We start from the raw sequence: 24,277 nt of genomic DNA, 5'->3' as shown, positions 1-24,277 counted from the left end.
CTGCCATTACATCACAGCCCAAGTTGGTGGTGAATGAAAGTCATGTCCATACGCGGACTGTTTGCAGGCAGACTAGTTTAGCAAATGCATTTGTGGCACCAGTCCCATTCCTGGCTGTCACAATTGACACTAATTAATACCCTTGCTGACAGCCTTGGGGGAAAAGGCCAGGGGCTGAATGGGCATAAAGGCTGGGTTGCCCTCTTCCTCCTCTAGCTTTTCTCCTTCAGGGGAGGAGTTGAGGCACATGGGGACACAGCGTGGCCTGCCAGGGCCTTGTTGTGTCTGTTCTGGGCATGAACACACCAAACTCCACCGCTGGAAACTTCTGGTCTACCTGGCTTTCTGCAAATTCACTCGCAAATAAGAAAAGAAACAGAAGGAATAATTTACAAAGAGAGCCTAGAGAAGACGTTACAAAGCTAGCAATAATTGTTTGTCAGCATTCAGCGTACTCTCCATTAAAATTCAAAACATAACCCAGACCCCAAAAGGCTTATGGATAAGAAGTACAGTTTATGTAATGTTATTTCTACTTCTTATGCACAGGAGCATCTTTCTTCTAACACCGTTCTGGAAGTGTTAGGTTACCCTGTCAAATTTTTAAAGTCTGCCACTGAGAAGAAAAGACCAATGCTGTGATGAAACTGAAGAAATGACATTTTTAACGTACCAGCTTTTTCAGAAGGTAGTGACTTTGGTGTGTCATTGAATGAGGTCTTCACACTCTTAAAGCTGATATCGTGTATGTAAAAGACTAGAGCCCTTATACAAGCAAAGAGTAACCCTGGAAGGTGGACCATGTTTATGCTAACTAGGAAATGACTGCTACCAAGTGAGAAGTTGTACAAACAAGTCTGCTAAACAGAGTAGTGTATCTGGGATAAATCAGCCGCTCATTTGGCTTTACTTCAGACATCTATCAAATAGATGCTCTCCTTACAGACTATTTAAGGAATCAAAACTAAACAGATGAATGAATAGCACAGCGTAAAAAAACCTTTTCATTGTATTCAGTGCACTCCCTGATCAAATTTTTGATTGTTTCCCCCATTGCAGGCAAATTAAAAAATACCTTCATACTGTTTGGTAAGAAGTCATAGAAGTTCAAGGGGAGAAGAGAAAAAAGTGCTTCACAGAAGGGAAACCTCTAAAAATAATTTGCATAGAAGAAACAAAAGAATCCATAAAAGATAGTATCAATGACACTTATCAAATCCTTCTCGAATTGAGATCAACTGATTACTGAGAGTTCCTCAAAACCAAAGCATTATCATTAGAGGAACAGACTGGCGACCAGCTAACCTACTGCCTCATTTGCAGCACCAATCGATGACAATAATTTCCTGAGAAGAAAAATGCATTTGGCAATGGAGTACTATTGCGTGCTGGGACACTCTGTGTATCAAGCCCTGATGCATGAAATGTGACAATACTTCATGGGTTTCCTCCTGGGCTATAGAAAATGTGGCATATACAAGTGCAATATTAATTCAAAACAAACAAAAAACCCCACAAAACAAAAAAAAGACTTAGAATCTTGTTTTGCCAGTTTTAAGAGGGGAAACTGTTTCTAGACGCTCAAGAATCCGCCCACAACAGGCTATTACCATACATGAGATGCAATGTAAGCAGATACTGCAGAATACCTACTTATAGGCCTAACAGATCTCACGGCAGGCTGAAGCCTTAAATATTGCATGCGACTTTCAAGGCTCGCAGCCAAATTGCAGGGTAGCAATATGTGAATTCTTAGAAGGCTAGTGAGCTCATAATTCTGGTATCATTGGTCCTTTGTGATTATTAATGGCCCTTTTAAAATGGTAAAATATACTTTAAGGTAAAAAATTCAGGACATGACCACATATTTAATTAACAGATCTGTTAATAGCATTTCTGAATGGTTTCATATGTGAAGATCAACACCATTTTGTTTATCAAGTGCATAAGTCCAACCTTCCAGCGATAGAGATAACAGCTACTAAATATTGTTCAAAACATAAAATAGCAAGTACTTAGATGCTTGTCTTTCCACATGATGCATTACAATAACAGCTGTTATTTTACTTTGTTAACAGTGATTTTTCTCTCACTAAATTAAACAATACTAAACCCAATTCAATTTGAGAGCATTTTGGTGGTGCCCTGAGTTAGAAAGGAATTTGGGAGAAACATGCTTGACAACTAGTAAGTTAACGAGACATTTACTTTCTCCATATGACATCCTAAGCATTTTAAGTTTTGAAGCCTTATTATCTGCATGCTTTCGTTCACATCACAGAGCAATCCTGGAGCACACAAAATGGATTCCCCTCAGATGAAATTAAATTAGAAGATGTGCTCCAACCACCAACAGACATTCAAGTCACAGGAGCAGACTAGAGCTGGTCCATCATAAAAACCTCAAAAATTTAGAGAATAGGTATGATGTCTTTGGTGCCAACTGTTCTGCTCCAAAAATCCACTTCTTTCAGTCCATACAGTTTGCTAATCTAAACAGAGCTTGAGCAACATGAGTTGGGATTACATCTGAGTATTTCTCTCAGTTGTCTCCACTCCAGAGCCTTTTTGCATGCTCACAGTAAATGTTTTCAGATATTTTAGTTGTATGGGGCAAAGACCAAATGGACATTTTGGTACTTTTCACTTCTTCTTGCAGTGACACAAGTAGTGGCTGATGGGAAACTAAACATACACTGCAGATTGGTTTGATTCCTGTCAAGACCATTATTACACTGCTTACATATGAATTTTTTTTTAATTTTTTTTTTTAGGGGGCATTCCAAATCTTTGAATCCCAGTTGCTCTTCATAACCGCTAAGGATGAGCAGAAGCAGCAGCATTTTTCCTTGCATTTGCAATAGAAAAGACATGTATGTGTAACTTTTAAAATTAATCTCTCGGGCACAGTGACATTCAGTACCTTGCTTTAATTGTTTTGAATCTGAAAGTTAAATTCTATTACCACCAACACAACTTGAATATGAACTCCTAAGAAACACTCTTATTTGTCAAGTTGGCTGAGCGAGGAGAGCACTATCCTTACAGGGATTCCAAATCAATCCTACTCCAGGAGGTAACTGCCACTACTAATAAGGATTTTGTTTGCAATTTGCTGTACGTTTCCTCAGGATGTCACTTTGCTCATCAAGCAAGCCTGCAGGCAGGCACTCACTCAACTCCAAACAATATAAAGTCATTAAATTCTTTTGCCTTGTGAAGGGGAAACACAGACTTCCAACCATCCAAATAAAAAGGTCCTGTAAAGCAGCAAAGTAACGTTCAACTTCATGCAAGCTGTTTTTCTTCCATGTTATTAGTTTAGTGATGTGAGCTCCCCACTTCTAGTTTGATCTTTAACTTTTGTGAGATGCTGTCAGAATTCCACATCTGAAATAAGAATAATATGGTTTTGTTTCAGAAGCATGCCTGCTCTTTTCGCTCCTTATTCTGCATGCTTCCAACAGCTTTTTCTTTTCTGGACCATTGCAATGTAGCCCAAAGATTTCCAGCTGTAGTTCATCACATTGGACACTTTGTTCAAAGTGGAAGAGGAAGGCAGTACAACAGAAATGTCATTTTTGGTAAACTGCTCAATGCTATGCCTGATCCAGCCATTTTTGGTTTTCTATGCATATTCTTGTTTGTCCATACAGTGCTATTAACTTCAAAGTACTGCAGCAGACAAATTACTATGTTTTACTCCCATGTCGCTCTCTTGTTTATGTCTTCCTTGCTTAACACAGCACAAAATATTTTTACTAGTTTACATAGTGTAATTGGTCACCTAAAAGTCAGGAAAAATTACAGAGTATTTGAGAGCTCACTTCTGAGCTCTGCTCTTGTGTTGAAACTACAGTAAAACTTCACGTATTCTATTAAACTCTGTTACCACTTCTCCTTGGTAGCTTTTCTAACTGTACCGCTCTCTACTAGCATAATCACTCTTCACTTTGATCACACCCTCGTAACACTCAGTTATGTTTATCTCCTTTGACTAAAGGGCAGATCTTCCCAGAAATCTATCGCTGATATTCTGCCTATTTCGACAGCGTCTGAGCATTATATAGAGATTCAGAGCAAAACAAAGCTGTAAATTATTTACCTCCTTGAATTTAAACTCAGGGAAGCAATGATTTCATCCCTCCGTAGTAAGCAAGTTCATATAATTTCAGCCAGCCTTGTAGAACACCAGTCCAACTCATGCACCATCCAGTGTAGTTAATATTAGTGTAAATACTATGCTTAAAGTCCCTATCACGCTGTACAAAAGAAAAGACCTTTGCCTGTTGCCATGGGATTCTGGTCCTGATTATGAGAGATACACAAAATATCTTTTGACAGTTTTTTGCTGTAAATATGTTCTTGCTTGTAAATTGACCTCTTATTTTTTGTGTACACAGGGACATAACTTCCATTAAAGCCTTTGAGCATAGCTCTCTCATTTATGCAGACATGAACACGTGCATGCGCGAAAGGCTGCTACACAAAAGGTAATTCACATACGAGTAAAAAAGTAATTTGGATCAGTTGTCTGTATTAAAAATCAAACACACACATGCTATCAGTAGACTCAGAGCCTACCTTCAAATGCTTATCATATCACCTCCCTATCTCATTTTTGATGAGCTAAACAGAGTTTAAAGTCTTATATTTTTAAAATGTTTTCTCAGCTCCCTGATACTTCAGTGCCTTTTCTTTGTAAGTCAATAGCAGAATAGCACGTGTTGAGGTATAGCATATTTTGAGATATAGTTTTGACGTTCTGATCCATTCTACTTCCCTGTGTATATTCAGAAGAAAAAAAAATTATATTGGTTTGGTTTGGGTATGTACGTTTCCCAAACGTATATATACACCCAGTTTAATTACTTGACAAACACAATCCCAAATTCTTTCAGTCCATACTGCTCCATTAAGCAGGGTTCAGCTGCATTCCTGGCTTTAAGAAGCAGAAATCTGTTTTTTGCTATATTGAAATGATATTGTGGGAATGGACCCAGCCCATCAAGAGATCAAGGTTGCACCGTATGACTAACCTCTCTACATCTTTCTTTACCACTCAACAGTGATGTTTTAATCACCGACAAATCATCATTAGAAATAGCATTGGGCCCACTACCGTGAAAAGAAACCCATTAAAAAGAGCCCTATTTGAGTGAGATTCCCCCATGATGAGTGATTTGTGGGATGTGTCAGCTGACTGATCTTTAACCTATTTAATACATTCTATATTTTTTAAAAGTTGTAAGGTACTAAATCAAACACCTTAAAAAGATTATGCAGCTAACTTTATCAACTAAATTTATAACACACTTAAAGGCCGAGATGAATTATTTGACAAATTCTCTTTCTCATGAAATGCTGACTGCCTTTCATTAGTGTTTAACTTTTGCTAACTAAACCTCCATCAGTCTTTTAATTAGTTTCCTGGAGGTTGTTGTCAAAATACCAGTCTGTGCGAACCTGAGTCACACGAGTTGCCGTTTTGAGTATTTGCATGATAAAATGGCATCCCCCCATGTTCCCAGGTACATTAATTTACAATAGCATTGGGTCTGAGGGGATCCCAGCTCCTCTAGGATTCCTGTACAAGAAACGTCTGTCTCAGCCTGCTGATTTAAGAGTGTTTATCCCTAACAGAAATTAGAACAACATCCTTTTCAGTTATTACTGGACTCGAAAGCATTTCATCCCAAGGTGACAGAAACCAAAAGGCACTCTTACTGAGCACATCTGCCTTTTCTGCATCTTCGTTATGAACGAAAACCTACAGTGTTTTAGTCTATTTAGAATAAAAGTGATCCTTTTAGCTTTGCCCACATGGATTTTTCCTTCATGTCTTTTGTTTCCCTTTTTTTTTTCCCTCCGGTTCTTTTTCCCCTATTCTTCTATTTATACTTGATACTTATTTATGTCCCCCATTCCCATTAGGGTTAAATATTTGAGTTTTACTTTTTAATGCTCTCTTCATTGAATCACTGAACCAGAATGGATTTTTAGCTAAAGTTGTTTTCTTTCTTGTCAAGGGATGTGGCTTTGGAGATATAAAATTAATAAATTTTCTTTAAAGAAAAAAAGAAGAAAAAAGCACATTTTTTGTTCAAATATTTGCTAAGAAATTTCTACAGCTATGGGAATTTAGTCCTTCTAAAGCAGACCATAGTACAGGTTGCAATCGCCTTCTCTTCACCCTTAATGAATATAAACTTGTTATGATCCCTGGGCCACTAGTAACTTGTATTTATTGCTGTATTTATCCATCATCATGTGGTTCAAAATACAGTTACGCAACAGTGGCTGCAGCATTTTTTAACTATGAAAAAAATCCATGAAATTTAGAAACTCCGTTCAAGCTCCATTTACACTAGTGGCAGATCCTACAGAAAAATCATGTTTCTATTTGATTTCTTTTCAGATGGAAGCCATTTTAGTGATCATCCTCATTGTCTTTCATAGTACTTCTGCTAGCTCTACCACCGATTTTGAGAGCAGTGTATTGTTACATGTAATTTGTTCTTCAGTTTTCCTGAAATTCTCAAATACTCTGCATTTTTGACTGCTTTTGTGCTCTGAGCAGACATTTGCAATGACTCTAAGATGTCACTCCTGAGGGGGAAAAGCTAGGTCAATACTACCGCATAGAAATTTGGGGCGGTGCATCCATTTATCTTAAGGAGCTTTTAACTTCTGTGTAATGAAACATAATCCTGGGAGCAGTGACTTGCTTTCTGGATTTCATCATCCAAGGTAAGTCCATCACAGATGAACATCACTCCTGCCAGCCACATTTTAAGGAAATCGGGAACGTGCATGTATCCTGGCTCTGGATCCCAAATGGACCATCTGCCTAAGTCCTGGAGAGAACAAAAGTTCAATTGTGTCTGCCTTCTCCGTGTTTCTTAGCAATGTCACAACAGCACAGGACAGTTTCAGTTACAATAAAAGAAATCAGGCCGTATTATTGGCAGTATTACAAACATATTTGTGATTTAACTCTACAGCATTTGCACGTGCATCTGAACTGGGCTGGGTGCCTGTGCTCCAGTGAGGGAACTTTTTGAAGGTAATATCAGCATGGACACAGTGTTTCTTTCTGAAACTGATCATCTATGAACAATGGATACAGATAAAATGCAGGAGAAAATGTTCCGGCTTCACCAGCCATTGATCTCTGAACTACTAAGCTGCATCAGGCAACACAGTGGTATCATTTAAAGTTTCAGGAACACACCGCAGATTTCAGAAGTCATTCAGCTGTTTGCCGGGTAAGGTTCGAAGCTAGACTGATGAGCTATGCAATCTAATGCCCAGCTTTTCAACCGTTGGTATAGATAAGTCCATATAGATACTGTTCGTATAAACAAGGGCTCTTTTTTGCATTTAACTTGGCAAATAAAGAAAGAGCTAAATACACAAATAGACAAAATTTTAATCCAAAGTGTCTCCTTTGCTGTCGAAAATGATAATAAAGTTTGCAATAAATAAGAGATAAAATATGTAAATATTTGAACAAAAAATATAATTAAAATAAATGGGAGAAACTCCTGTTTTCACAGCTGGTCATTGGTGCTAATTGCCAGCCTCACATTTCATCTTCAGGACTCAGTTGATAAAGGTAGCCATGACATATTATTTGTCAGGAAGCCATTAATTTCTATAAAGATACATAACACACACTACCCCACCCCCCAGTAGGAAATTCAGTCTGGAGATTTTGCAAGACATACTAGTGCTGCAGCTTCGCTGATCTTCATATAAGGGCTTTGCTTCCCTTGGGATATGTGCAAAAGCTTTTTATTACCTGTTGGATTTTTATTTTTTTTAATATCACCTGCTATTGTTCTTCTAACTCCTCACTTCCAAATGCAACTTAAAAACACTTACCCTACCACCAAACTCCCACTAAGTCCATTCACCGGCAACAATAACTCCGGTAGAATGGAAGTTATGGGAATGATGCTCCACTACTACCAATGATTTAATTATAAAAGCCCTCTTAGTAGATTCATGCTATGTATCAAATACCAAGTGGACAGAAGCCGGGAGGCTCCTCCACTCCAGCCCCTGGGGTATCTCAACCTTGGTGTTGAGAAACTGTCTTCTCCTGGGATAAGAGGCTAATTTATCATCTATATAATGATGCATCTTTCTTGTTTCATCCAGCTGCCGCTTTGGAAGACATGGACAGCTAAAGAGACTTAAATAGATTATATCCTAATTAATAATTAACATTTAAAGCAGCTATACAAAATGGCTCATAGCCAAATGGGAAATAAAACCTTTTTTTAAAGCTACAATTAATTTCTTCTAGAGATGAAATGATAAGAAGTACAAGAAAATATTTAGAGACATTATCTGCACATTGAAATAGAAGTATTATGACCTGAAACAATTATGGAATGGCTCCTGACATCTGGTGCTGCTTGATAATAAATATTCTTCCATGGTACTCAAGCAAAACGCACAACAAAGCTCTGTCTCCTACCCCAAGAAGTTTGCTTTTCTCCCCTCCACTCTTTCTTTTTTTTTTTTTCCTCCCCCCTTGTCTAAAGAGTAAAGAAAATGTATGAAATGAAAGCAGGGTAGAAAAAAAATCACAGGATTCAGAGGGGAAATTCTTACATCTCTACTTATTCTCCGCAAAGTCTGAAAACAAGTGAGAGTCAACACTGACGAGCTCTACAGACCCTCTTACATCAAGTACTGCAGGACCACTTTGCTCCCATTTTTAAACTCCGGGCTGCTAGGCTATGAATATAGAAAAGGACAGTCCTTGGTATTTGAAGGCAAACCAGAAAACACGTTCTATTTCTTTTTTTTTTTTAAGTAAATAAAGCATCCTTTCCCCCATAACTCCAGCAATGCATTTCAGTCCTTACATTTGGATTTTCTCAATCCCTTTCTATCCAAAGCGCATCTCCTCTTCCCTCAAAACCATGGCTGCTTTAATCCCAAGGCCCAGAACACATCTCAGCACTGACAGCAGGAGCAGAAGCTGAGTAGTCAAAGCAAGACCTGCTACCTGTCATGGCTGATGTCACTCCTTCTACCTCACATCTCCACAGATGATGTTTCCCTCTGTCCCGCATATTTCCAAAGCAGCAGGCATAGGTGGTATCCTCCAACCTGCCTCTTGACATATAGTATTTTGGGTGGAAAAAACGTGGAGGATTCAGTCAGAGCCTCTTTCTGGCAGGTGAAACAACAGAAATCACCGGCACAGGAATCTTCTTGCACCCCGAGCACCTGCGACGCTCCTGACGGGACCTTGCCAGCTCCACGTGCTCCAAGCCTCTCCCTCCCTCAGTGTCCCCTCCCTTCAGCATCACTCCACAAGTCCCACCACCGCCGCTGCTCGCTGGCTTGCACGACCTGCTCCTCCCTCTCCGAAGTTGCCTCGTCTGCTCAGGTTGGAAGATTCACAGGCGCCCGTGACCAACAGGTCTTCTCCAGGTGGAGACTGTACCTAGCAAAGTGGAGGATTTACCTGTCGATTGATTCTTTGGTACCACTGTAATAAGCGGGATAATTACAAATTGTCATCTTGTGCCAAAGTGTACAGGCCAAACTGGCCGAGATGCTTCAAATGGAAGCTGACGGCATTATCTTTGAACAAGTCTGAATGTTAAAAGAAAGGAAACAGACCTTATTTTTAAGGCTGCGCTAGGAAAACATCTCTTGTGGAAAGTGAATAATAAATATACTGCATGCCATAGTAATGTCCACGGGGGGAGGTAAGGGATTGCTATAAAACATAGTATTCTAACTACTACAGATGTTGCTGCTAGAATTTACAGCTTTCTCTGCGTGCTTATCTCTCCTCACCAGTTTCTGCACATTGAATCACATTCAAACATGGGCCATTTTAAGCCATCTTTTTATTATTTTAACCTTTTTTTTTAAGCTACAATTAATTTCTTCTGTGCTATTCTGTAATGTTGAATAGATTCAAGACCTGTATTTACAAACCACATGCAATCCTATTTTGGCACATGTAAATTACATGCAAATACATTCTAAATTAGTTTATTTATCACTCCAGAATTCTAATCCAAAGGTTTTGTTTTTTTAAATTTAGTTTTTATTCTGACATGTTTACAAATGAGTTTGACTCTGGAAAATAACTTAATAAACTCAGGGTTAGCTAGGCAATTAGAGGAGGCATCTGGGAACCATAAAACCTGGAAAACAATATTTACATCTTTTGTACATCCAAGATTCCACTTTTTTTTTTTCTCCCTTAAATTCATCATTTCAAAATATTGCAGTTATTTTTGTATGAGGACAAACAACAAGAACTCATTTTTATAACCAATGACCCCTCTCTCCAACGAGCAATTCATGGGGTAGCACTGGATAAAATGCACAAAGTAGAAGATTTCATTATAAAAAAAGAAAATGAAAAATAACTGAATTAACATTGATCATGACTTTTCAACAGCATTTCTTATTATTACAGCCAGGCAAAGTCTCCTGTGGGCAGTAAAGCTTTCCCATGTATTATTAGCCCTCTACAGAAAGCTATGAAAAGACACAAATCTGTTTTGTCAAAGGACAGAAGAGCATTTAGTTATAAGAGAAAGTATGGTCATAATCCATTGTGGGGTTAAAGGTGAAGAAAACAGAACTATAACACAAAGCCTTAAGAGAGTAATACTCCTGCAGTTAATTCCTGAACACTGCAGTAGAGCCGCCTGGTTTGTGGGGAGAATACATTCTCAGGGCAACCTGACATCTATACGGTTTATATTTATTAGCAGCAGCACTATTATATAGCATCTCTATTTGCGCTAGGTACAAACGCGCACGGTACCATGGCTCCTGCTTCGGGAGGCATTTGTTGAGATGCCACAAGTGTCCGTGTGGCTGCCGTGAAAGCCAATGCTACGGCAGAGGTGACCGCCCGCGCCTGGGGGCAGAGGGATGGGAACGTCTTGTTTGGCCCCGCTGCTGGCAGTGGGCCAGCCCAGAGCCCAGAGCGGCTGCCCCAGGTACACAAACTAGACCGTTTAGGAAATTTTGCTAGTAGATAGAGAGCTATTTTAGTGCTCGAGTAACAAAATCAAGCCCATGCGCCGGAGCGAGGGGGTTCAGTTCGGGATCGCGCGCTAAAGCAAGCGCATGAAGTTGCTCTCGGTGTCAGGTTTGTCAAATCTTTCACAGCGATTAGGGGTTTGCTCCACGTAAGAGGCAACTGAAGCGCTGCGGATCAGATTCCAAAGCAAATTTGCAGCAGGTCTAAGTGACTAGATGAGGATTCCTTTTTACATCCAACCAGGGACCCTACGCCCTCGCAGTCCCTGGGAGGAACGGCGAGCAGGCAGGTTTAGCACAGGGGACGGCAGCAGCACGGCAGAATTTAGCAGCGCTCTGAGGCTGCCTGGAGGATGGGCAGGAAAATCAGGGTCTCTACAGATAGTTCCTCCTTCCTTCTGGTGGTCCCCAGAGGATAAGGACAATGGATGCAGCTGTGTCGCAGGGCAGGTAATATAATAAAAACGATCAAGAATAATATAATCCCCTGCTGTCTCCTAGATATTTCGAACACACTTATTGTCATTTTGATCGTATGGCCCAGCAAATACAACTTTACGGCTTATGTTGCCCTCCCCAGGCCCCACTGCAGACCTTATTCCATACGGCCTTGTGCCCCTTCCCCTCCCCTGCCTTGCTCCTCTGCCAGCACTCGCTGTCCTGGCACTCAGCATCTACGCGGTCCAGTGCAGCATCTTGTACAGATACCACAGCTAGCTGCAACGTCAGAAGCGAACCATGGTGTTAAAACAGTATTTCACCTTCCTTTAACCTGCTTTTTAAGGACACTGCAGCGATACTACTGCCTAACGGTACTCACGTTATCTCATTTAGCAGCATCTCAGATAACTCCCTCCAATACTGCACTGAGCTGCGTGATGAACAAATCACTTTTCCACCATGGGTTATCCTGCACTTTCAGTCTGAATTCACAAAGCCATCACACCTTCCCCATTCAAATCTCCCCTAAAAACTCCTTTGTGCCTTCAAGTTACAAGCTCAAAATAAAGGCTCTAGGTTATACTTTCTTGTGGGTTTCCCAGTGACCTTGGCTGACTGCTTTAAAAGAAAATGTTTTGCATACCAAAAAAATGAGCCCACCAGCAATTCTTAGAAACAAATCAGATAAGAAAAACTCCTTTGTGCAGTTCCAGCTCCTCTCTTCCTCAGTCCCACCCATTGTAGCTGTATCATCATCAATGTGTTGCCATTTTCTGGTACATCGGAGGTTGGAGGAAAGGGGTAGCAGAGGCACAGGAGTCTAGAAGGCGACAAAGAGTAGCGGGCAGCTTCTCAAAAATAAAATGCAGTTCTATTAAAATAATCTTTTATTTTTTACATTCTTTTTCCAGGTTTCCTGCCCACTGCCCCTTGCTTTGTCTATTTAAGTCACCAACTATTCAGGGGCAGCCTGGTGTCACACTGTGCATCCAGCACAATGACATCTTTGTGGACTGGGATACATGGGTGCTACTAAAATAGAAAAGAGGCACAGTTAGCTGTATGTGCCCAGCTAGGTTAAAAAAAAAAGTCACAAGCTAAGGCGCAGGTCCAGGTGCCATTCAGCAGCACTAGAATGACAGCACCCTAAAGCCAGTTTAAAAAAAAAAAAAAAAAAAAAAAAAAATTTAAAAAGGGTCAGGGCTTATTTATCTCAGGCATAGCACCCAGATAACATGGCTTGTCAGCATGTGGACCCACACTGGTGAGTCTGCTGTGAGTGGCACAGCTCTGCTATGCAGGTCTCTGCTAGCTCATGCATTTCTGCACTGTACTCCATTTTGTGGTGTCAATATAATCCTCTGCTGTCTTCTAGATATTTAATACACTGATTTTCACTAAGTCTTGTTCAGGTCACTCAGCAGATAATTAAACAAACAAACAAACAAACTATTCCTAAGTGAAGACACTGTTTCCATACAGATGCCTTTGCAAATTAAAATTTCATTAAAAAAGAAGAAAGCTATCCGTTCTTTCTAAAAACATCTGATACTCAAGAAAAGGGGGGGGGGGGGGGGGGGGCGTGTGAGAAAAAATGAAAGATTATTTTAAGTTTTCCTCAAACTTACACAAAAAGAGAAGAAGCACAATAGACCTGTGCACAGAATTGCTCATTTTCTCTCTCTCTAAATGAGCCAGATGCTCATTCTGCACATCGCGAAGTAAAACAGAAAGCATTATGTGCAAACATTTACAGCATAAAAAGCCTCGTCACCTGGGATACTTGCTGCTTCTGAAAATTCTGATCAAAGATAAAAACCAAGACAACTCCTTGTAATCAATTATGCACAGATAGTCCTCAGTGTATGTGCAATTCATAAAAATAATACTAAAAACATAACGTGGATTTACATGCAGAAATGAAATATGGACATGGACAGAACACTAATCTTCTGACTGGTATCTTAAATCGACAATCCCAGTTCTTTAAGCGAGTCTCTGGCTAAATAGTGCTTCCTTGAAAAAAATTTCCAGCAGCACTTTTAACTGCTCTCGCTTACACAAGAGGAGCTGCAGAGACACAGCCCAGGACTGTGTGAAGGTTACAGCAGGCTGCAGTCGGGGAATCGGCACTACAACAAGCTGGACGCAGGTTTTATTTCTGCCTAGGCAGAGGTGATTAACCCCCCCCCCATACATCCCAAAAGCACTCATGGTGCAAAGAAAGCCATTACTTGACAATCTGGCTTTTTTTAAAAGAGGGACCAGCAAGACACGGTGGCAAACCAGACGCGATCTGTAGCAGGCTCCCTTGCAGAAGTTCCCCTATACGTACACCCCCCCATACGTACGCCGACCTGAGGCAAACGGCAGTGATCTCCCTCCCACATTAGGCACTAAATTCAGAAAAGAAATTGAAGATGTATTCAGGTCTCAGGCATGTATGAACATGCTATCATCGTCATCCTCACTAATACCAAATTCACACTTTGAGGTCTTTTCTATGTCTTTTTCACTCAGCCTTGTAACAGTCAAGTCAAGGAATTCACATCGCAATGTCAATCCTTTCATCAATTTTACACCCCTCAAAACCTGTAAAATATTTATATTTCCACATGAGGATTTATTCCTGTTTTGTGCTAGCTGACATCCTTTCGTCACGGGTCTTACACATTTTTGCCTAGGTGAGCCCCAAAGAGTACGCAGTGACTTAATGAGCAGATCAATTACTGTTCATAAGAAAAGATACTGTCTCTTTAAAGGTTATTTGAAGGTTGATTGCTATCTTATTGCTTATATCCTGCAAATCTATTCAGCCTTATGAATGAATTTGACCTTTTTATACTTACTGGGGAAAAAAAAAAAACCAGAACAGAAGTTAATTTAGAGCTCTATAATACAACACTTTTTCCCAGAGAAATGAAAGGGCATTCAAATCGATACCTGCACAATAACACTCTGATGAATGTTTGCACCCAATTTTCTCATTTTGCTAACTTGAGATTGGGCATTTTGAATAGTTCTCAAAGAACATATTCTTTATGTGCTGTGAAGTATGTGGTATTGTGTCCAAACAATGCTAGAGGATAATCATTATAGGAGTATCACTGGGCCTGAAAAGGTCAGTTAGTTAGAAATGTCAGCTTTCAATGCAACTATGCCGGACCTTCCTATGTAAGGATCCAATTAAAGGGACATGCCAAGGTGCATGGAAACATCATGGTGACCCAGAATAATAATAAGGTATTGTGGAAAAGCTTGATATTTTTCTTCAAAAGTAATGGATTAGCCTTTGGAGTATCTTCTCTGCAGTCTTATTTTGACTTCGCAAATATCACTTATTCTACACGTATCCAAAAAAGGTCATTTTTTTAAAAATGCAAAGGTGGGGATGAAAAAGCCTTACTAAAAGTAAATATTTTGCAACTAAATGGAAAAAAATTCTGGTTTCGTTATTGGATCAAGAAAGTATCATTTCAATAGATCTCAAAACTGTGATATTTGAGATGGATATAGAGTGTGTTTGGGGAAACAGATGGGGATAGGTCAGGGGACAGGCAGAAAGAGCAGGGTGGACTTATTCTCTTGGGACGTGTTGTGAGTAAAGACTGTCGGCGCAGGGAAAAGATGGTGGGAACAGCAACACCATTCAGTGAGCGTGTAGCATCTCTGCAGTTGTTATTCTGGCAAATGGAGACGTGTAAGTAAGAATTAGGAAGGTACTGATCTGCACGAATAAGTAATTACAAGCAACAATATTACTTCTCCTTATCGCAGCAAATGGAAATTCTTACAGCTCTTCAGATACAGTAAAGATGAGGAATTGGACACAGTCAAATTTCCTAATTAGCCTCAGGACAGCTGAAACGAATCTAATGGCACAAAAAAAAAAAAAAAAGTCCACGTTTTCTCTCTGTTCTCTGTTAGTACATCATCTCGCTAAAGTTTCATCAAGTCTGGAACAAACTTCTTCCTGTAGTTTTAGGGTTCAGCCAAGACTGACAACACAGGAATTTCACTTTGAGCTGAGACTTTAGCATATATATTTTATTTGCATGGTAGAGAAATTCTTGTACTGTGGGTTCAAACAAGCCATTCGGGGTCTATTGCCTTGCTGAGCAACGAGGTGCTCTCCCCCCAGGTTATTTTACATTATTGTGGGCAAACGGGTGGATTAACACCCAGTGTCTTAGTGATACGAGAAACAGTTTCACTCCTATCCATCACTGAGCATTAAAAGACTCAATTATTACTGGAAAGAGAAGTAATTTCTTTTCTCCACCACCTTTCCAAATAAAACAGCATGCGAAGCTTCACTAACAAACATGAACTGTAACTATGTTAGGCTGTCTAAAAACTCAGACACTATCCCTTGACACATACTTAGACTAAAATCAATGTACTATTAATTAATAAGGACTAGCAAAAATAGTACCCGAGTTTTAGCAGCAAACAACTTTCTGTCACATTTTATTACTCTGTATCATTTTTACTAATACCTGTCTTATAGCTTCATGACTTTGAGTTCATATTATTTTCATGCTTCAATTAGAAAGAAGTAGATAGCCAGACTATCCAGGAAGGTAATGGAAAAGTCTTGTAGCGGGGCTTAGTGGTGAAATTTATAGTTAAATGAAACTTTCAAATATACTATAAAACTTCTCCTTCCTTTACGTAGTTTTACTTGAGGTCTCATAAGCAGTAATATGTAGAAATGCAAAACTTAATCAGCTAAAAAATATAGCAAATCCCACATATCACTTTATGCAATGCCAGGAGAGTAGAAATATATTTTCCTAACCAGAGGAAATTAACTAGGCAACAGTCCTATATCTATAATTTAAAGCAGTAAAATATGTATGGCAGAAACTAAAGCCACCTTAAAAGAATTCAGGGTAGCAGTGTATCACAAATTAATGAAATGGAGACATTTTTAGAGCATGCAGCACTGACGATATTAAAGGGGGGAGAATATTTCACCACATAGATCTGTCTGATAAATACTTATAAAATTAGGCTTTTTTCCCTGCTTAAAAGTGTAAGAGCTTGAATATTAGGGGGAAGTACACACAAAGTCATCAACATTTCTGATGAAATCTCAATACCGCTCCACAGAGATTAGGAATATCTTACTCTGTCCCTGCATGTAAACCTCTAATGTTGCCAGAGGAAAACCTGAGTAAATCAAAAGGCAGGAATTATGGAGTCAGGTCATATTTTATTTCACCTAAAACAGAGCTGAAAGAAACTTAAAATACTTTGTATTCCATGCTGTAGCCAAGCTGGGCACTATGGAATATTCAACTATCCCAGGTTTTTAAAATGCAATCAATTTACTGCTGCCAAATGTAGTAGGTTTATATACATCTGGGAAACATGCACCTACGGTGCTGATGAATTTCTCCTGACATTGCACTGATTTCAGGAGAATGTTATTTTAAATCGGCAGTAGAGAGACTGGTAGAGAAGGATAAAGCCCTGAGGACAGCTGAATCAAAGAGAATTTCAAAAGATTTTTCCTGATGGTTCTTGGATAATATCACATGTTAGCTATTTTCAAAGCCAATAGTTTCCAACACACTTCCATTTATGGTATCAATAATTAAAAAATACTTCAATGGGAGATGAACTTACCTTACTGAGAAGAGAAATTGAAAAGCTGTATTATTATCGTAAACACAGGAGATGCAAAAAGCTTTGTCTCCATGGAAAAGCTATGGAAACAGGGATACTTATTTGCAGCTATCGAGTGGTTACCACAAAATGTGATGTGACTGTACGGGCATGTTCCAAGTGTTACTAGAACATGATCATGTAGAAATTAAGGGCAGATCCTCAGCTCCTTTGTGCAGCAAGGACAAATTAAACCACCTGAAGATTTGGTCCTAAAACCCAAAGTCAAGTAGAAGTGTTAAGGAAAAGTTTTGGGTCAAATCCAGAGGTAAACCTAAGTTTAAAGAAAATTTAAATTACCAAAACTTAAATCTCATTATGTCCCACTCCCTGCCAGCACGTCCCTGCCAGCTACTAATGAATTTTTAACGTCTTTCCCCCACCCCACTGCGCACATCAGCTCTGACTCCGGCACCCCGAACCGTACAGCGCGTTACAGTCTAATTGTAACTCACATGTCAAGGGGCAAGAAGAAAGGAGTGTGGCGAGAGCATTGATTCCTCCAGCTACTCAGCAGTAAGGCAGAGCAGTGAACTCCCCTCCACGTTTTACATGGGTGTCAGTTACTTCAAAGGAATATATTTGAGCATGAGGGAGTCTGGCTCGCTCCCAGCATATGCATCATTTGTGGCTGGCTCTTTCTGGAGACCCACAGCAAAGCAAAGACTTCCTCCAGTTTGGGGCAGATTGGGGAGCTTTCTGTAGCTGTTTTCTTAGGGGCACTGGAACAGGTGAGCTCTGTATGTTGCATACAAAATGTGTAGCTGGAGCTGCCGCTCTCACCCGCTGCATTTCTTCCTTTTTCTTTTTTTTTTTTTTTTTTTTTTGTTTTCCCCATTTTTTCCAGAGTGCCCTCAGTCAAGGTTACAGATTAATGATCTATACCTGTTCAGTTTAACATACAAATGAGCTTTGAAGTCAAGCACCTGTTCCGCCAGGTTTTGCAGAGCCGCGCGCCCATTGCTCGGTGTTTGGAAGCCGTCCGGAGTAAGGCAAGAGGCAGCGGCGGGTCGCCCTCGCAGCGTGGGCTCTGCACAGCGCGGCCAGGGTGCGGAGTCAGGGCACGAGGGATGAGCACCGCTTCCTACCCATCGGTGATCCTTGGGGAATTGTGCAACAGCCACGGCCACGGGGAAAAGCCCGACTGCCATGAGGTAACGTTAAGGTTTCTGTGATCCCACAAAATCTCTTTTGAATGTTTTGGCACTTGTGTCTCAACACCCCTTAATTGACACTAATGGCATTATTTTACTTTGCAATTAATCTCATTAACTGGCTGATCGATAGAAATTTTTTTAGTGGCACACAGAGAAGAGCTGTTGTAATACCTGCGATGGATCACCAAGTGATTCTTGACTAAACGTACAAAAACCGGTTCGAGAATTTCACACACACACAAAAGAAAGTTGATATTCGCCATGACAGAAGTGCAAATCACAGAGGTCACCTTTGGTTTTGAAGTCCTTTGTCTATTCTTACAATTAAGCAATAGGGCTTTGGTGGCTGATACAACTTGTGAGACGCGGAGGACTCTCATACTATAAATAAGGCTGAGTGACCTCCTCCACAAATGAAGGCTGCCTGCCTGCGGCAAGGTGGGGAACAGGAACAAGTCCCAGAGGATTAACAGCTGCAACTAAATAGCCTAATTTGAATCAGTAAATTAAGGGATGACAGTGATTATGGCCGATCTCAGCCATCATAAACGATATCACGACTTTGTAAAAGCAGACTGTTGATGTCAGATCTTAGAGCTAGGACTCAAAGAATGAAGTATTTTAAAGCTGCAGTCTCCAAAGATAGATAAAAGCCTCAAGACTACGATTTATTTTATTTTATTTTTATATTTTTAGGGCCCAAACCAGACCCTTTAATCCACAGGTTGACATTTTCCAATCCTACTAGGAATTAAGTGCCTAACTTTTTCAGCCTCTTTGAAAAATCTCAGCTTTAGGCTCTCACCTAAGTTTGGCCTGATCCAGCATCAGGCTTCTTTTGAAAATGGCTTTACTGAAAGCAAATCTGTAGGTACTCAATTATATAATCATGGCACAAATATATTTTTTTTTTCCAGTGTAGGCAATTAGTGTAGACTTCTGGGTAAATAACAAAGGGTAAACCTTGAATTTCAGAAAAAAATGCATGTTATGGAAAGCTTTTTTCCCCCCTTTTAGTGCAGTATGTCTACCTATGCAGTTATTGAAAGCTATTTTGAGCCTTCCAAGTAATTGCTGTGTTGATTTAGTAGATTGCTGTATTAAACTGAGAGATCTGAAGTGATAGCTACTGACTGTGATCACATCTATGCACAAACTCAACTTAGGCAACCCTTTCATTGTTCCAGTGAATACTGTATCTGAAATGATGAGGAAGTTATCAAATTCGTTTTACAGAAAAGTCTCTTATTAAGTTATTCGGGTCCCCAACCTTCTTCTTCTCTTATTAATATAAGTGTCTGTGGACTTTGGTGCCCTTATCCGAGATCGGAGTGTTTATTATGATTAAGACCTTCAGAGATCTTTTTCTTTTTCCTCTAGAAATAGGGGATGCTGAAGATACGAAAAATGAAAAATGTGCCATGTTTGTCCTTGAAGTTACAGTCAGAATAGTGACAATGGCTGTATCACACTGTATTGTTGCTTTTATCAGCAAGTGCCCTGAGCATACATTAACATAATTGCAAACTGCATGAAAAGTGAACATGCAAAAATGTGATGCAATTGCCAATAGCCTCAAACATCTGTCCCAACAAAGTGTTCCTCCTCCTTATTTTAATTCTTATTATTTTAACAAGGTTAGTGAAGGAGAAACCATGTCACAGATGATATCTACATTTAGAGTGTCAGAACAATTATTGATGCAAAATTGTTATCCAAGCAAATGTGTGTCACATTTTGTTCACTTCCCATAACACCTGTTCATTTTGCTAACACATTATTCCCACTTAAAGCCAAAACTCATTAGTCCCAGTTAAAGCCAACCTGAAAGCTTAATACATACATACATCTGAAAAATTGAAAAAGTTAACCAAAAGGTAGCACCATTCAAGCACGGTCTACATCTGAAGCCGGTGGGCAGCAAACTTCTGTAGCAGCTAATGGAAAGAAACCAAGCCAGAAAAATAGCAATAAATGAAAACTACGCAGCCTTAAGAACCGAGATCAAAGAGGAGCACTATTCAAACGACCTGCGTTTCAATCACGGTGCTGAGACCTTCAACGCTCACTGCCAAAGAGCCCAACGCTTTCCCAATATAACACATATTGGGTTATTTCCTCAACAGGCAAATGACAAAAGCCAATATGATGCAGATCGTTTAAAGCATTTTCATTTTACCTAAATATTTTCTGACCCACTCTGGGGTTCTCCACCCTAAGCCTGGACCTCCTGTCTCCCACCACACACACAGGGGGCCACCATCTTCTTGCTCCCCGAACTGCTCACATTTGCCACCAAGGAAAGTCAAACTTGCATTTCTGTGATACTTGAACACACATTGTGAATTCGAGGGCATCTGCCCTGCAGACATACCGCTAACTGTAACCCCAGGAGGCTTAAAGAAATATCAGCACTCAAATTCATAGAGTAAAGGTCTGAAGAGGCAGCTCTGTGAACGGATAACTGCCCGGGGCTTTGCCAAGCACAATATAGCTGTCACTTGTTATTACGTGAGAGATTTTCTGGGGAACAGTGTTTTTCATTTTGCATGTCAGAGACGGGGGAAAAAACACATTTAGACAACCATCTCTTTAAGAAAAGAGAAGAGAGCCGTGCGGCAGAGCTCACTTACCAGGGCTGGTTATCGTCAGGAGGTCAAGCTGCCGTTTCTGCTGAAAAACAAATTATAAAAGGAATTGTTAAAAGGGGACTAATTTTAGTGGGTCAGCTTAGACCTGCAAAGTAAGTGTTCTGACATTTATAGCAGAATTAATTACAAGTTACATGGCTCACAGTAACTCTTTTGGATGGGATCCACATGTACTTTATGAGGAAGAAAAAACGCCTTGCTCAGTCCTTTTAATGTGTTTTTATTTGCACTTATAAAGTGTTACTATTTCTTTTTTGGAACATATACTTGAAATGGATAGCTAGAAGCACAGATGGACCGCTATATTTATAAAAGTGATTTCTGATTCCACAGGGAAGAAGACAAGGAACCAAGACAAGAAACTCTAAGTTCTTTATTCATATCAATCACTGACTCATAGCCTGTATGTGATCAAACACAATTATATCGCCTTGGGGTGAACCTTTCAAAGACATGTAAGAGGATCTAGACAAACTCAAGACTGATAAAAGGAAAGTTTCTTTTCATGCTGAGCACAGTCAGCCCATGGATCTCATTGCCACCGGATATCCCTCACCCCAAATGCTTGCCTGACTTGATCATCACTGGATATTTGTACAGATAGCAAAATAAAGGGAGCTATTATGGAAAATAATCAAGTTTAAACAGACGAGTGGTTTCTGGAAGGGCTGCAAACCTTCACAGGGCAAACAAACCTGTACTACAAGAAGGTTAGGAGAATTTTTTGCCTGGAACAAGCTATCCCACCAATGCCTTGGTGATGGTGGGGTGTGCCTGAGGTTTCCTTTCCCCTGTAACATGTAGGCAAGGCTGTTGCCTACTCCATATTCCCAGTCTTAGGTGATATACCCACCACTGCCTCTCTGCAGCCTGTCACTGAAATCCATGTGCTCCTGGACCATTATCATCCTTTTTCACCTTCCTGTGGGCTGAGAGGTTTCCATCACCAGCAGGGCTTTCTTTATCTCACAGACAGACTCTTACTGCCTCTTCTTCATAGCACTTTCTAACTTACTGTCTTCTCCCTAACTTTGCCCAACATTAGTGTGTCTAGCTGGCATTGACGATTATACTGTCCAGTTTAATTTCTCTCTCCTAATTTGCTCAATAATGTCTGTGTTACTTTCATTTATTGTCAGCCCTATTGATCTTTTTCTAATCTAATTCTCATCACTGCATTCACTGTATTCCCTGGGTGACAGCTGAAAGTCCTTGAGGAGGAAACATTGACTTGGTTTTCCCTACCGTGAACACTCTTTCTTGGAAATTATGACTGATGAAACTCCTTCCCAAACCCATCATTTCTCTGTAAGTAAAGTTTCACTGGCTAAAGTGCATGGACCCAGTTGATCATCTACTGAATATACTTGAGCTATATGCCCAACAGTGAATGTGGCCTGCTGCGAAGCTGAGTGGGGTGTCAGGCTGAAAAAACACATTTTCTGAAACCTTCCTGGCCTTCGGTACCTGAACTCTTGTACGACACAAATCATATTTGTGAGAAAATTCATTCCTGTCTGTTTTCATAGGTACTCCTTGTTCTCTTAACTCTGGTGAGTCATTCTGAGTATGACCTTAGCAGTGTGCTTGATCACATTTGCTTTATTATAAAATACTAAGGCCAGACTATGCCAAGTCTTTTTCCAGGTGCGCCAGGGTAACAGTAAAAGAGAGCAGAAGACCCTGCTGCTGCCTTGTGTCACCTCCACAAGAACCATTCAGAAATGCTGTCTCTACTCTGCTGGGGGCTGCTCACCCCACCCTCCTTTCCCAGCGAGCACTAAAGCACAGTAAGCAAGAGCGTAAGCAAAGGACCCACGGCCCCAGTGGGAGCCGTAAGACGAAACATCTCCTAATGAGCTAAATTTTATAGAGATCCTGTGCCTTAATCCTGATTCATATGTACAAAGCTATGAAAGGCCAGAGCTTAGCACCCACTGGGCCAAAAGCTTTGCTTACATTTCTCAGCACAACTGGAACGCCAAATGCTGTATATCTAATGAACAGCTAAAGCAGAAAATATATATCCAAAGCCTATACTCTGTGAAAGCTTCTCTACTGGGAAAAAAGGTGGAATATAAATATCCTGCATCAAAGAAGGTTGCAAAATGTAGAGATTTGGAATAGAGAGGAAGGCATGTAGCCCAGCTGGGCCTTGGTCCTGACTTGAGTCTATTAGCTAGGGTAGAAATAAATATTAAATAAAAACCTGAAGAGTTTAACTTAATACTGCAGGAAAACAAAAGCATATAGAATAGGCTAAACGAAATGGGAAATAAAATGGAATTATTACAAGTCAAATGTTCAGTTTGAAACTTTTTTCCTGTTTGGACACTGCCTTCAAGCTGTCCTTGGAAAAAACAAATCAACTCCAGATCCAGGACATCTTTGTGTATGTGTCGAACTTCAAGCTCAGGTTATTTCTCTGACTTCAAGTGGAGCAGCACTGATCTTTTGCATCTAACACCTAACTGCTGCAAGGGATTTGAAATGCCACCAGGTTCTTGGCACCGGCTCCACCCATACGCTCTGGGCTGGAGCTCGGTGGTTGCTGCCTGCCCGGTGCACTGAGAGAGAAAAGAATTTCTCTGCTCTGACCTTCAGCGGACCTTGAAGAGGTTTCTCTAATTTCGCTCGGCAAGGGAAGTTTGTGCACACTCACCCAAGCCCCGGAGAGGAGGAAACAGCAAAGCGCCTTCCAGAATCGTGCATTTAAACATGCAAAAATGCGCTAATTATGGATCCAATCACTTTCCGGAAATTCAAGCCTGCTCTCAGATCTCAGGGGCTAGCTCTCTGCCGTTTCCAGGGCTCAGCTGGATGCAAGCAGTCTAGTAACTAGATGGATTTTTTTAAAAAACATACAGACACACTTATGAGTAGCTATAAAAGCAGCAGAATTTGAATTTAGAGAGAGAGACATTACAAGTGTCACAAAGATTAATAAAATAATTGCAGCAGAAGTATCATGGCTGTGGGGCTTTATATATTCGCTTCTCCCTTCAGTGCTGAAAGATGCAAATTGCAGCTGTTGCCCCCCTCCAGCATGATCACCCTCTCCCTGTTTTGACAGATTTCTCAAAAGACTCATCTCACAAGATGTCTGGCTTTTTATGTTCCGCCTTTAGTAATTTTCCACTTCTCAAACACCTGCCCCTGCAGAGATGCTTGGGACTATCCCAATCTTTGGGCAACCTACTGTCCCGAGAATTACTTACAACCTGAGCACTGAAATGTAACGACTATCGTCCCTGGTCAGGCGAGAGGTGACAGTTTCCCATATCGCTAAGGCTGGATTTCACCTATGTTGACAAAAAG

The 24,277-nt window shown here is 40.3% G+C and overlaps 1 protein-coding gene across 4 annotated transcripts in view; it reads right to left on the bottom strand.

Moving 5' to 3' along the window:
* The window catches only part of LOC126041974 (BEN domain-containing protein 5), a 980,738-nt gene that overhangs the window by 437,672 nt on the left and 518,789 nt on the right, over positions 1-24,277 (bottom strand). For 3 of the 4 annotated variants that reach the window (XM_049808428.1, XM_049808425.1, XM_049808427.1), the window contains exon 6: positions 20,942-20,981. In XM_049808428.1, coding sequence (XP_049664385.1) covers positions 20,942-20,981 — 40 coding nt within the window. The remainder of the gene's footprint in view (positions 1-20,941; positions 20,982-24,277) is intronic. The other variant, XM_049808426.1, reaches the window with a different exon arrangement.

Source organism: Accipiter gentilis, chromosome 8 (genome assembly GCF_929443795.1).
Source record: "Accipiter gentilis chromosome 8, bAccGen1.1, whole genome shotgun sequence".
NCBI lineage: Eukaryota > Metazoa > Chordata > Aves > Accipitriformes > Accipitridae > Astur > Astur gentilis.
The sequence above is the reverse complement of the archived record's forward strand: the minus strand, read 5'-3'. Positions and strand labels throughout refer to the sequence as shown.